Here is a 15,423-nt window from a genome sequence, read left to right as displayed (position 1 = left end):
TTGATCTCCTTATTTAAGGGGATCCCTACCCCAGCAACCATTCCCTCCCAGAAATCCTTGCAGAATTCTGGCCTATAGCTTGCTGTGACTATTCAAAGGATGTCCTTTTTATGCTAAAACAAATACAGTCGGAGAAGGAAATGAATGAAAAGATGATCTAGAAAATGGCTACTAAACTGAACAAAATGTGTTAGCAATCTGTTGGGGAGCTACTTGGGAAGGACTTGTTTTAGCCATTGTTTACAATGACCAAATTGAGACATACGCACACACACATATAAAACCTGAAGTTATATTTGCAAGTTTCTATATGTTCCAAAAAAAAAAAATACTAATTGATTACTGCTCTTCTGCTCTCCATAAGGATTAGCAAAGTACACTAGTTTGCATTATTCACGTACATTTTAAATGAAATATCCTCGTTGAGATGATACTGAGCATTCTGATGGATTTCGTTTAGCCCATATTATATTTTCCAAGCTTTTGCATGTGTTCCTTAAACAAACAAAAAAATACAGACTGATCTCTGCTCTCTGTAAGGATTACCCTACATTATTCACTGGAATTTAAAATCTAAACATCTCCAACGAAATGACACTTAGCATTTCTAATGGATTTCATAGTTTAACAAATTATGCTGCTTGGGATCTAAGACTTAACTTCATTGCACAATGCATCTCAAACAGTACAAGATTATGCAGTGTTTCTTCTCAAAAAAGAGAGACAACTTTAGCTAATTTAGTTTTGACACTTTGCTAGGGAGCACAAAACACAAAAACTTAAAAGAATTTCTATTCAGATTACACATTTGCAGCATGTTATTGCAGTGTTAAACATTTATTGTAGCAAATACTTGAGGCAAGTATAGCATATGAAGAAGATAATTATTAGAAATCTACCTATATCTAGTATTCCTTTATTGCTTATTTTATGCCATTAGGCCAGAACAAATATGCATGTAAATTTAATAAAACCCTTTGCATACTGCTCTGGTTACCATATCAGTCATTGGACCAATCACTGGTCATAGATTGGGAAGGATCTTCAAATAGCCTCTAACCCAAAGCTGCCCAAGTGTGCAGTTGTGAATAACTTTCCCTTTCTTTATCTTGGGTATTTCAGCTCCACCAACTCAATAGTTGGTAGTGTATAGTCCATTTTCCTCTAATTATCTCCCTTACCATACAAAATAAGAAGCATTGTTAAAGCTAATTAAAAAGTTAGTAAATAAAAAAAGTTTATTTTAAGCTTTTGATTTGTTCCTATTTGATACCTTTTCTAATGTACTGTTCATTTTATTACCTATCCAGTTGCTCCCAAATTAGCTATGTCAACTGTTTCTTCTGTTCAAGTTGCAAACCACAAGAGAGGTAGGAATTCTTGGATTCATACAGTGATTTCATAGTGTTATGTGTTGTGAAAACATTGCACTGTATGAATCTGGAATAGCTGTGAAGTGTACCTATCAGCTTACTGGTGAGGCTTGTTCATTGACAACAACAGAAGCATTAAGTCACACAAACATAAGCCATACAAAAAAATAGTAAATATGCTTCCTAGATAATCGCTACTGGCATATAAAGTAACATGGCATTTGTTTTTAAAGGAATTAAATATAAGAATATGACCATTCAGATTGTTGCCTAGAAAGCAAACGTTTGCTAGAGACTTGTTTTCCTCACTAATACTCATAAATTGTAAAAGAGGAAACATAAGCAGATTAGTTGAGGGCAAACAACATGTAAAACATCAATTGCCCGTATCCTCAAGAATTATCTGTAAATGCCGTGGAGGATATATATAGTTACATCCTGTAATGGTTTCTAAGTGTGCCTTACATCTTCATTTTCTTGTAATAGCGTGCAAATTCCAAATGTAGGCATTATATCTTGAACTGATGCTTCAGTGTTTTTTCAAAATAATGGAATTATATGGGCATAATGAAGGATGCCAATATTCTCTCAGTGACTTACAGGCAACCTGTTTCATTTGCATATCAATCATTCACAGTCTGAACGCTCTCTCTCGCGCTGAAAACTTCTCATTGTTTTTTCTCAATTTATCTGTAAAGATCATGTATAAAATGTTTTGTCTTTCTGTAGCTATTGTGAATATCTCATTATTCATGAAATACATGTTACTAAGGAACAGGGGAATATTAACAAACATTTGAACTTAGTTTGACCCATTTGATGAGATCATGATAATCAGCCATACTGTTTGCTACAAAGCAGGTTATTTCTAAGGTTATGATGAAAATCTCCTTTGTTTGTCTTTTGTTAGTGTATAGAAGAGAAACACGGAGTTGTCAGAAAATGAAAAAAGCCCTTTATTTTTGAATACACTTTTCTTGAAATACTCTTTCTGCTTTTAATTAGAAAATGACATTGATAGCTGTCTCATGCAGTACCTATGGAATGTCTTAATTTAAAAATTATGTTTCCCTTCCATGTGCATCTACCATCATTTCATGTGACTGTTTTATTGGTCCCGGCTGAAGCTTGAGCTGAACCTAGTCCCCACAGCACAATAGTATATCATCTCAAAAGTGTAAATGCGTAGCATTATAATGGAAGAAAGGAGTATTCAATTTACAGAAACAAAAGAATTAAATGAGAAACCTTTCTATGAGTATCCTTCAATGGGTAGTTTTATTTTGCTTTGTACAACAGAATCAGGGTTGTTGCAATAGAATCATTGCATTGGAAATCACCTTTAAAGGCTCATACAGTCGATCCTTTTGCGAATTCCTGGAGTTCCTCAATCACCCAGAGATAGCTATCAAATCTAACCTATCACTTCTCCCTTTATTCTTCACATTAAACATACCTGGCTATCTTTAACTTTCCTCTGAGGTTTTATTTTCCAAACCATTTACCACTTATTGTTATTCAGCTTAAAAACTGTCTCCAGTTTATCCATGTCTTTTCTGACATATGGTACTCAGAACTGAAAGGAGCATTTTCCAGCACTGTAAGCTCTTGTCATTTTGTTGTCCTTAAACCATTTGCAGTCTGACTTTTTCCACTTTTCCCCCCATCTCTTTCAGTGATTTGCCAATGATTGAAAGTGGTTGGGCTGCTAGCCAGAGCCATGTGTCTGAAAAACTGAAGTTGTGCTACCGACAATTCTGATTAGCAGGCTATTTTCTGGTCTTTTTGTGCTGGTCAGGGTGAATCACATGGTCAGCTAGGAAGTCCATGCAGTACTGACAAGTATTAGATTCCCAGCTGCAATGCTGAATGCAGTTCAACATGTTAGGTTTGACTGGTTTAGGGTAACACCTCATGTAAACAGCAGAGAAAATACTTCCATTTTGTTCATGTGAAGACCCCTTCCATAGCTTTTGTTATATAAACCACTTTTATAAAGCTAGAGAAATGTAAAAATTATTCACTGATTAAACCGGTAGCAACAGGCAAAATAAGTTCATATTATTGTATTAGCAAAATTTTGATTTAGTAACAAAGCAACATTAGTTGCAAGCCTTGACCTTTTTTTTTCCTTTGCACCATTGCTATCTTTAATCAGCTGTTTGACTGTTCCTGAGCTAACGGGGGGGGGGGGGGCGGGGGAGGGGGTGTCTATACCATGTAGCATTTACCAGTCTGAAGATCAAGAGTTCAGTGTTTTTCTTAAATCTTAGCATAAGTTAACTTTAAGAAAAAAGGCTGTTTCTTTCACACAGCACAAAAGAGTAGTACCCATATGAAGGCAACCAAGTATAAGAATTGGTCTCATTGTTTACCTTTAATATCTATCGATGAGCCACATCTGAACCAGTCTAGTCCTTCTGCATATCTTTAATTGTATGTGTGTACATCAAGCTGAGCCTTTTTAACTATTAGATGCTTAGTCCAAATCATAGCTTGGAGCAAGCCCTGTTATAGCAATGAATTACTTTATGCGCAGCTTTGTTTCTCATGCTTTTATAACTGCTAATGATGTGTTGTAGTAGCATTGAAGGTCACATCACAGTTTCAGTTAATGCAGTTATTCATTCACAGAATGGTCTCAATTTCTTTCTGCTATTTTAAACACACAAGATGATGTAGCATAGTCTGATATACTGTCACTTCTTTATAGTCTACATATTTTTGTAACATAAAAATACAATGTTATTCTGCTGCCTGTTACTGTTTAGAAAAGCAAGGTAAATTATTTCCTCTAAATTTACCTGCAGTATGATTATGGGTGGCCGCAAGTCTGATGAACATATCAGTACAGTATTTTCTTCCCACCAAGACAAATCGTGTCATGGTTGCTGCAGACAGGACCTTTGTCAGAGCAGAGAGACCAAGAGAAAGTCTCATCTGAATCTGAGATTCAGAAGGATCAGATTGCTTATCACCAACCAGTCTGTCTTAGTTTATAAATAAAGCACATTAAAACAGCATTGTAACAATTTTCACTGTGACTCCTGCTTGCCTGCACTAGTTTCCACTTTTAGATGTGATGCCTCTGCCTCGCACAGGCAGTTCTCACTCAAGCAAAATGGATATGCTAGTGGAGGAGAGCTGCTGAGCAGCTGACTGTGGTGCTGGATCTTATTGACCAGTTACAAGACAAGAGATACATTAACACTTTTTTTCCTCCCCACTGAATTGTGTCCGATATACCTAGATCTGACAAAGTCTAGTTACATCATTAAGAGTCAAAACCAACTAAAACCAAGGTAGTGCCAGAAATAATAGTTTACTAAAACAAATTGCTTCTGCGAATGCATGCCAACTAATTATCGCTTTATTTTATAGCTGTATTTTGCGGCTACAAGTATTGCATTTTTTTTCAATTTAGAAATTGAATTAAGATGCTTAGAGATGGTCCACAGATGTGATCAATCAAGAATCATTGTATCATCTATATGTTGTACTGAACTCCAGCAGATAAAGGCGTCAAAAGTATCAGGCTCGCATGAACCATGAAACATTGGTTTAGCTGTATAACATTGAAGAGGACAAGTATCTATATAAACTGAGTGTGCATATGTAAATTGAATTAATGTTTTCTGGCAGCAGAAAGGCAGCTCTCAAGATTAGAATGCATGTTGTGCTAAAAACTGTACAGTACGAGAAAAGAGACAGTCTATTTACAATCTACCACTGTGTCAGACAACAGCACAATATATATATATGCATTAGTTGTGCATAATATACTCAAACATGCACTGGCATTACTTTATAAAAATATAAACAGGCACAAATATAACATCTGAAGCCCCAAGCCAACAATCAGGGGGCTCATGTGGCACCCCAGAGTAATCAGCAGCGTACCGTAGGAAAGGCAGCACAGAGGACTTGGCCCCCATCACATTTACGGAAGCATTTTACACGCTCTTGTACAGCTTTACCTAATAAGAGGCTAAGTTAACTTCAAGACCCATCCCTGGAAGCCCTCCCCAGTCACTGCACCCGCTATTCCATTACTGCAAGAAACGTATCATAATCTCTTTCACCAGTTTATCAAACTGCATCTTTAAAGCACCAATGTTTTTGCAACAAATTGGAAATGTGTTGCAGAACCTCAGTGCCCTAATGGCTAGATACCATCTCCTAATTTCCAGCTGAAATTTCTCAATGGCCATTTAACACCTATTTGTTCTTGTGCCAGTGTTATCCATTAGCTCAGATGCTCACCTAGGAAGGCAAAAGGCCTTCTTGATGTATTTATATCCCACAGTTATATCACCTCACAGTCTTTGGTTTTTGTAGAGTAAACAAACCAAATTATCCTAAGTCTTCACTTTTTAAATAGACTCTCCACTGCTCTGATCATCCTAGTAACCTTTCCTGCGTTCACTCTGGGCTCATAATCTCAGAGATAAGTTACTGGACTTGCACAAGCTATCTACACAAAGCATAGCAGTGCCTTGCATAATGATATCATTTTCTAATTTCTACTTGTATAAAGCCATGTGTTGTTTGTGATTAAAAAAATTATAAGCACTAGCATTTTATGTCTAACAAAAGGTTTCTTAAAAAGTGGCTGTCACGCAGGCTGCATTTCAGATGGCTACAATAAACATGCTTTCTATTCAATACACGTTTCAGACTTTTCAAGATCTCTTCTGGCCAAGATGCTTTTTCATCTCAATATAAAAATGGGTTATGTTTGCCTCAGAACTATAGTAGAAATGGCACTTAAATAGCAGCTCCATTCCTTCCTTTTCTTCTCTCGTAATTGTCTTAGAAAGTGCTGGCCAAATTGTCAAACTTGAGGCTGTTTTTTCTTAAAACAGTTTGGTTCCCACAGGTGCCTACCACTTACAGTACCCCCTGGTTCAGCAGTAGTTGTGAATACTCAGCACTTATGCCAAAACAGAGGTTTTTTTATTTTGTATATAGTTGTGGATTTGAATATGCTCAAGTTTGACAGTTTTGTCCGCTGTATTTAGTATTTTTAATATGAGGAACTTTTGACTGTGTCTTGATTTATACCCACCTCAAATGTGCGAAAAGCTGTGCATTTGTATCAGCAGAAACCGAGCCTCCCGTACCCTTGAAAGGTTTACAACTGCAAATGCTTCAGTTCCATACAATCTGCCAGCTGCAGCCAACCTCCAGCGCCATGCCGTGGTTGTCGGGTCGCTCTAACCTGCCTGAAACAGAGCTCACTTCCATTGCAGATAAACATCTGCTGTTGTCCATGTTACATTGATTAACATGTCTGTGCCATTCATTCATACTTCTGTTCATGATTCATTTTTACTAAGCATGTAATGTGCTATTACTCTGCTGCTGTATACATTTTGTATACATTTCTGTTCTTCCTTGAAAGACTGTGAATGCTTCGGCCACTCCAACCGGTGCAGTTACATCGAGCTGCTCAATACGGTCATTTGCGTGAGCTGTAAGCACAACACTAGAGGTCAGCACTGTGAGTTATGCAGGCTGGGCTACTTCAGAAATGCCTCTGCAGAGCTGGACGATGAAAATGTGTGCATAGGTCAGTCCCGGGATAACTGCGGCTTTTCTTCTATGCCTTTTCAGTGACTGGCGGCTGCTAGGGACCACTGCTGCTTATCTGCCAGTTGAGCCAGAATGAGCTTTTTCAATGGATAAGAGTATCTGTGTAGACTTCAATCTAGTTGTCTCAGTTGGCCCTGCAGCCCCAAGGAGGTGTTTCAAGTCCGTGTAAGCAATGAAGCTCCCTAGCTAACAGTCCTAAGGGGACATGCCCAGGAAGCCCCTGAGAAGCTGATCGTGCCGTCCGTCTGCAGGGAGATGCCACTCTGGAATTGCATATGTGTAAAACTGAAGGACTGAGTCATAAATCCTTGTCCCTGGACTAACTTTTGCAGTTATTTGTACAGGCCCTTGAATACTTACCGAGGACCTACAAAAGTCACCAGCTGCATGTACACAATACATTTTGCAGCAAATCCTACTCCCAGACACAGTGCTGTAAATGCTGCGTTAACTCCCCTCTCCTCAGAGGAGTGACTGAAATTATGCCCTTGCAGTTAGGAGTAGAACTTGTCAAATCAGTTTGACATCATGTTAATTTAGAAATAGGATTCCTAGGTGAAAACAGTGCTTTAAACCTAACATCTGATATAAATATCCAAGATGCAGAATTAAAGCAAATGTCAGAACATAATAAAAATAGCATACTAGAAAAAATGCAAGATCTTTGTCACACTAGAAGAATATGCATCATGCTCACGTCGCTATAGACACTATATAGAGAAAGAAAGATAGGACACTCTAGACGAAGACTGAACACAGTCGTTAAAGGAAGCTTCATTCACTGGCTAGAAGTTAAAAAATAGCCACAAAAGGCACTGTTCTAGCAATAAACAGAGCTGGAGTATTGCATTACATAATATTGCTTATAGAGAAAAGCGTCAGTGGAACCCATTCTGAATTTCTACTGTGATTTTTTATTTTTCATTTTCCAAGAAGAAAAAAAAGTGGGTATAAGATTTTCACACAGAAATAGACTATGGGCAGATAAGTTATATTTTAATATTCTTTATAATCCATTGCTAAGATTCAAGCCAGAAACTATTTGGATTGCTATTATTTGTTTCAGTCTGCAGCCTGTCAGATTTACATTTTATTTCATGATAAACACCCAGATCCATCCACGCACTGCATTTCATGTGTCCTTCTTTTAACTTTGCTTGGCAACGCATTCAAAAATGCATGATCTCCTCTGACATTAATTAGGATGAGCTAATATGAACTTTAGTAGGCAAATCATGATTTTGTATGACTCTGCTGAGGGGATTAACCCAATCAAATATTCTTGAAAAAAAGCACTGTCCCTCATATTTGCTTAACGTAGATGAGGGACATCACTGGTATGACATCAGGGTTGTATAATTTAAACTGTCTAAACAGGCCTAATGAAAATGACACTAAATTACTCTGTTTGGGATTTTTCATCAGATCATTCAGTAAATTGTCATCCCATGTACACTGAAATGCTAAGACAGCATCTGTAGCTTTGTCAGTGAAGCAAGGAAGATAATAAACCAGGAGTCAAAAATAAGTACATTTTAGAATAATTTGCAAGTGATATATTTAGAATTTCATTGTAAAATAAACTGTTGTGCAGTTCAGAATTGCCCAAACTCTGCAGAAATAAAGTAAAAAACCTTTCATTTAAAAGAAAGCTTCTTCCAGAAAGCAATGTGATGCATTTGCAGACCTTCCCACCTTACTGCAAGCAGAATTCTCATGGGATACCATGAGAACTGGCCCATGTGAAATGACTATAGGCTCAAAACCTGTTTTGCTACAAATTAGGTAGCTTGTTTTAAATAAATATTCTTAGTGGACTAGGACAGTTTTCAGGATCAGAGTGATCATACGGCATACAAAATCTGTGAATGCTAGCCAATTCACTGACTCAGGTAGACTTTCATACTGCTTCAGGTTTCAAGTCAGTGGAGTGAAGCAGATATTTAAGTACTTTCCTGGAAACAGAGACCTGTGCTTAAAGGGCTTTTCTGAACTGGGGCTCCTAAGATTTAATCCTGCAAAATGTTGAGTATTCTCAACTCTGAGAGAGCTGATGATTTGCCATCTTTCTGGGTCAAGCACAAAGAGTCTTGCTCTATTGGAAATGCTCATTTTTCTTCTCTGTGAGTTTAAGAGCAGTTTGGGGTTTTAACTACATGAGTGGAACATTGGCATGAACATTTAATAAGCAGATTTCCAGTGACATATGCAAGTCTTGTTCCCATATGAAAGTCTCACTTTTCTAAGTTAATTTTTTCCTCTCCAGCCATATATTTAGAAAAATCAGAAATTTTTGGATAAGCTACTTTAATGGCAGCTAACAGGGTTTTGACTCTGATTTAGCAACACCACTTAGTTTTAATAAATATATGTGGTAAGTATACAGATGAAAAATATGTGAATCTTAGCCAGTGTTAAACTAAATGGAGAAAATGTAAAATGTTTCATTTTTAAAAGTAACAAAGTTGCAGAGAAATGAAATACTGAGAAGGTTTTTACCAGTGAATCAAATGCAATCACATTATTCAGTGGGTTTAAATCTAAATTTATTATGCCTTTAATTTCTTTAGATACAAAATGATTTATTTTTATTTCCTAAAATGAAATACTAAAAATTTGTGGATTTGTCAATCAGCTGCAAAATTACCTTATATGGGCAATTGTAATTTTTAAATAAATCAATGTAATTTAAAGTAAAAAAGAATTAACTTGACATGTTTACAGTGGAAAAAAGTTTAACAGAACTTGAAGGGATTTTTATTTTTATAATGTCTCGCCAAAGTTCTAATAATGCTTTATTTCAGTGAATACACTTGTAAGTATGGATAGTATGGATATGACCAAGTAGACCCAGAGTAATAAATTGTTTTCTTTGCCCTTTGAAATAAATACTTAAATGATAAATATTATCTCACACCTGTAACAAAGCCAGCCTTGCAGTCACTTCAGCTTCATTTAATACCTGTGAGAGCCTTAAAAACTCTAATGGTACATGTGTTAAGTGAAGCTTGAGGGTTATCCTGCAGCCACTGTCAACCCAGACTGACAAACAGCAAGCCTGCAAGCTGCAGACCACTTTTCCCTACCTTCCTTTTACTTATTTTCAATGTATTTTGTTGGCAGCATCAAATTAATATAGTGAATCACAGTGAACAACATGACTACTACTGTCATCTTCCCACCCTTTAAGCAGTCCTCAGACTGAGGTCAGGAAGAAATTTCCTTCTCAGGTCAGATGAGGAAAGACTATTTTCCCCCTCCTCGAAACCTGGTGTGTGGCCTTCTTGCTGGGATGGGCTGGGAGTGCTATTTAATGCCCTGTTGTTGCAAGGATGTTGAGGATACCCAGTGTCTTCCTGTGACACACTGGAATTGGGGCTTTTGATCTTTCTAATATCTGAAGTATGCAGCAGGCATTGGGAAGCGTTTCACAGCTTGTGGTAGATGCTCTGTGGACGGTTATGTGTCTGTGGTAGCAATTGTGTATTGGGAAAGATGGAGGCTAGATTCAGTTACCAAATGTTACTGGGCCTACAGTCTACACTGTCTTCTGATTTGATTTACCACTTGTGTAAAAGCACTTAGCTTAAAGTTTTATTTAAGGGAGAGTAGACACTGGAAACAGCAAAGCAGAAACCTGGTCCTTCTAACATACCCGTGCGACAGAGTTCAGCAGGAACGCTTTCACTGACCCTGGGCCAGCTTCTCCTTCTGTGGACGACATACTATGTGTCGACAGCATTCAATATCATAGGCCTTACTTTCCTTTCATAAAGGCTCATTTAAATCACTGTAACTGCATTATATTCACCTAAGCTGTTTTTAATGCATGAGAATTGGGCCCTCTGTTTATAATGTAATTCCAAGCTTTTTGTCTTTCAAGGTGTTCTATACTCTTTAAACAAATTTGACTTCCTGCATTCAGTATCTATCTCAGTTCTGTGCCTGTTTACATAAAGGTTTCGTACATCTGATTAACATCGGAATTGCCAGCTTTTCAGATGGTGCTCACTGAGGTACAATCATGCTCAGTCTTGCACAGTATTTTTGGCATTTCAGTATTCAGCTCCATTAATGAATGTTGTTAGCTAATTGACTGGATTATTATTGTGGAACTATGTTTGCCAAAGGTAACTATTCTTCTTTAGCATGCCAAATGTCCCAAGCGTCATCTGTAATTTATAGTTAATAAACACCTCAACAACAGATGACAAATGTGTTTCTGGTAACATTTTTCCTGTTACAGTTTTTCCATGGGATTTTTAAATATTTCACTTCCCAGTTCAACTCCATTTTGTTATTTACAATACTATTGAGCTTCACATAATGCTAGAGAACAGCTGCCAAAGACAGTCATCAAAGTAACACTGTTTTAAAGACATATAAAGCCAGACTCCCAGCAGGTTGCCCAGATTCAGGAATCGATTTGTATCTTTTGCCTTCAACAGCAGCAGAGATCAGAGAAGTTGCCAAAACATAAGTGTGTCTGTTGTCTCAGTTGACAGTGGAGTTACTCTGGGTCTACACTGGTCTACATACAAATAAGATATGGCCCTTCAGTTAAAAAAGGGGGAAAAAAATGAACAGGAATGTTAAAAATGAGCTCTGCTAGCAACAGTTTGTCTCCTTCAGCTAGTTGAAAGCTGAACACTGATTTTGCAATTACATTAAAGAAAAGGGCTGTGAATGAAGAAGAAAACTTATCCCCCTACAGTAAGAGTTGTGGGAGGAAACTGGTTACAATAGTCATTCTTGAGTTAGGTCAAAGCACATGTGGAAAATATACAGCGGGGAGTCAGACCCATTGCATCTTCCATCTTCCTACTGGGATGCAACAAAAATGGAATGAAAATGGCAGGTGTAAAGCCAGTTCTGAGCAAGGTTCACATTGTCTTACTGCTCATCTCAAGTTTATCCTTGTGGAATATGTAGAAGGTTTAACATCACTGACAAATACACTGTCATCAAATTAATGGCAAATATCCATATAAGTTAATATATTACTCCAAACTATAAAGGAAGACTATCTTGGAAATAAGTAAAGTGCATTTATATAGCCCTATAAAGACATTCAGCACTTCTCAAAATATTGAGCAATATAGGTAAGCCTATTTTAATAATGTAAAACATTTCACCCTAATGGCATATTGATATATCCATACTACGCAAACCTTTCCTAATGTTCATTAAACTGTCAAAAATATTCTTACCAAAACAGAATTTCTGTTAAAATCACTTATCCTCAAAGAACATGGTATCTTCTTCCTTTATATCTTCTCTGTTTACTTTTTCTCTTTGCACCATAAAGTGTCTCCTCCTGAAATGAGACATGTAAACAAATAAATGGACCTGTAGTAATTATATTCACTGCTCCATATATCATTAATAGACAGTCTTCCTTTAATACTGGAAATGCACCCTTTATTGGTATTGAATGAATTATTACCATATGTAGACCTGAATCCAGTGTGTGTGTTGTCTTGTTTCTGCAGACTGTTATTGTAACCCTTTTGGTTCAGTCCATGATCGCTGTAATGACAGAGGATTTTGTGAGTGTAAGGAGGGAACATCAGGGCCTAAATGTGATAAATGTCTGCCGGGATATATCTGGCACAGCTTGGGCTGTCAACGTAAGTAACACTGAGAGTTGCCCCTCTCCTGCAACCTTGCTGCCTCTGCGTCTGTATGTTAGCATGTGCAGCTAGAGCAGAAAACGAGCAAAACTTCTACGAGCTTTAATAATGCCAAACTGCCCCAACCTTTGCGGAGCCTCCAGTAAATTGACTGTGCTTTTAGTGTCCTCTCTCTTTCTTTTGCTAATGCCTGGAGGAGCTCTCACTGAAATATGTAAATATGCGTGTCTTGCCAACTGTGAAATAAGTTTACTGTGCTAAAACATTAGCATATTAACTCAAACTTTAAAATTCTTACTAAAAGACAAAAGGTGATTTCTCTGCATGTTCAGTTTATTCTGTACTAAACTTCAACTTTTTGAGTAACTTAATGGTCTGCTTTCGTACCTTTAACTATGTCTATATAGGATAAAAACTGCAAAACACAGGCTTATTACCTGATATAATAGTGAAAATTGGACAAAAGCTAAGGATAAAAAGTTGAGGTACACCTAACAACCTTAAAAATAGGTGCTGAAATTATGCGTAAATATTGTTAGAAGCAGATGTTGTTTCAATGCTCAGCTGTATATTTATCCTCTTTTCTGAGTAACAGAGATCTTGTAAATAACTGAGCACAAATACTGCCTCAGTATACATAGAATTAGGATTTTATTACCTATATTTCTTTTGTAGTAGATTCTTAAAATTTTTTCTTTGTAACTGTTTTGATCGTCTACTTCCACAAACTCTGGAAAGTCTTTTCATGTTTTTCTTTTCTCCCTGCTTCTCTGAATTCTTCTCCACACATATTAAAGAGAGATTTCTACAAGGGCTCACTTTTGATTTATAAGACTGAGAAACAAGAGAAAATGTAATTACTGACACTGATTAGCCAAATATTATAAAATTTGCTGTACTGCCAAATATTATAAAATACTCTAAAACAAATGCAAATCATAAATCATAAACAATAAAGATTGAGATTACTGCTTTCCCCTCAAAATGATGAATACTTCTGAAGTAGAAAATCTGCGACAGTTCATGTAAGTGACAAATATGTCCAGAGAGAAAACCAAAAAATGAAGAGTTTCAGGAAAATAGTGATAATTAACCAATTAGCATTAAAGCAAAGAAATACATAAAGAGGAAGAAAGTTTGCATGGGCAAGGCTGCTAGATGTTGCTTGAGAAAATTGGACTTTCTCTGCTTCTGCCAAAAACTCCTGTTTATATTTGGCAGCTTATATAAACCATACTTTTTACATGTGGTTGTTAACTGTATTCTCATTTTCTGGATGCCTACACTTGAGTTTTATTCACAAAATACCAAGCACTTACAGTTGCAGCAGAAATCAGACAAAAGAAGGTTTTAAATATGAGCCCTGTATTATTATCCTGAAAAATTATATCATAAGTATCTCAAAATAAGTATTCAAAATCACAGAATCTTCATCTACTTGCGTACCCCTTATGTAGAAGGATACCACTTCCCCTCTATCTCAGCTAGATGTTGGCAAAGTAAGCATTTGTGAAGCACTGAGATATTCCAGTGATAAGAACCACAGAAAAAAAAAAGATCTTATGCAGCAGAATTTGAATAAAGCACAGTAAATACTATGGTCACATGGTAAACAGTGAGACTAAGTAAGGTATTAAGTAGCCAAGATATTGAACAAGGCTCCATCTGTGGAGCAAATCGTACGATCATATAATTAATGATAATATAATAGCATATATACCAGATAGTCAAACTGATTACATATTAATTGCAGTATTTCCTATCTCTTCAGGTTTTGACATTATAACCTCAATAATTTTCTTTTAATGAGGATTTTTGTGTGTCCAACATACAATTAGCCTGATTTTAGCTGAATCAGAGTATTTGAACTTCAGACAGTTTCTGGAAATGCAAGCTAGCCCTTTTATATTTACTGACAAAACTAATTAATGTCTCTCACTGTGTTATAACTTTCTAAACAAATCTTAATCTGACCATGTAACTGTTAGATATTCTCCAAGTTAGACCAAATCATTTGATCCAATTCAGAAGAAGAACCAGATGCAGTTGTCAGTTTTATGGAACAGATATAATTGCCATGTTTTACCAAGCACACATTGATTTAAATCTGTTGTTTCAAGTTTCTTCATGGAGGAACAGAATTTCAAATCATTTAATTTTGTAGTGAAGCAATTTTAGTTGTGTTTATGATTTTCCCATTGAAATCTAAACAAATGACTGGGCAAGCAAGCAGATCCCAATACAAAGGAAAAACAAGAAATCATTCTACTGCATTAGCAAAGCTTGAAAGGATTATTTGTCTGGACAAGTAGCGTGTGTTTTTGATTTGATGGAGAGGCACATGTTTGGGTTTGCCTTTTTTTTTTTTTTTTTTTTTTTTTTTACTTTTTTCATATATAGCCTATTGGTATTATTAATGAAATCTATTTTTGTGGAGCTTTATTGCTAGACATCATTGACCTAGGGAAACGTGAAATTTGACCTATGAATAAGTAAGGCAAAGCTATACTATAGACAGTTTAATTACTCATATAATTGTATTAGTAAATATCATGGCTTACTTTTAAATATTAGTAATCCACTTTGGGAAAAACAACCATGAAAGTCCAATTGTGTTGTAAGGCTCACAATATATGATTTGATAAATTACTGTTCAGAGTCTACCCTGTACTACATGGGCAAAACACACAGACACTATTATCCTCAGAAGTATTCATTTAGGTAGCTCACTCTTGCCGATTTCATCTAAAACCTTTGAGGATCTAGGCAGAGAGCTCATCACTTGCATCTCTGTGCATACAGAGGTCAGATGCAATTTTAGA

At 36.5% G+C, this 15,423-nt stretch overlaps 1 protein-coding gene across 3 annotated transcripts in view; it reads left to right on the top strand.

The window, feature by feature from the left end:
- Nucleotides 1-15,423, top strand: part of NTNG1 (netrin G1) — a 161,860-nt gene that overhangs the window by 122,617 nt on the left and 23,820 nt on the right. For 2 of the 3 annotated variants that reach the window (XM_067300824.1, XM_067300823.1), the window contains exon 6: nt 12,461-12,598. In XM_067300824.1, the coding sequence (XP_067156925.1) occupies nt 12,461-12,598 (138 nt within the window). Of the gene's footprint in view, nt 1-1,310; nt 1,371-6,777; nt 6,946-12,460; nt 12,599-15,423 lie in introns of all 3 variants that reach the window. The other variant, XM_013961034.2, reaches the window with a different exon arrangement.

The sequence above is a fragment of the Apteryx mantelli genome, chromosome 8, assembly GCF_036417845.1.
Source record: "Apteryx mantelli isolate bAptMan1 chromosome 8, bAptMan1.hap1, whole genome shotgun sequence".
Taxonomy (NCBI): Eukaryota; Metazoa; Chordata; class Aves; order Apterygiformes; family Apterygidae; genus Apteryx; species Apteryx mantelli.
This window is presented reverse-complemented; position numbering and strand designations above follow the sequence as displayed.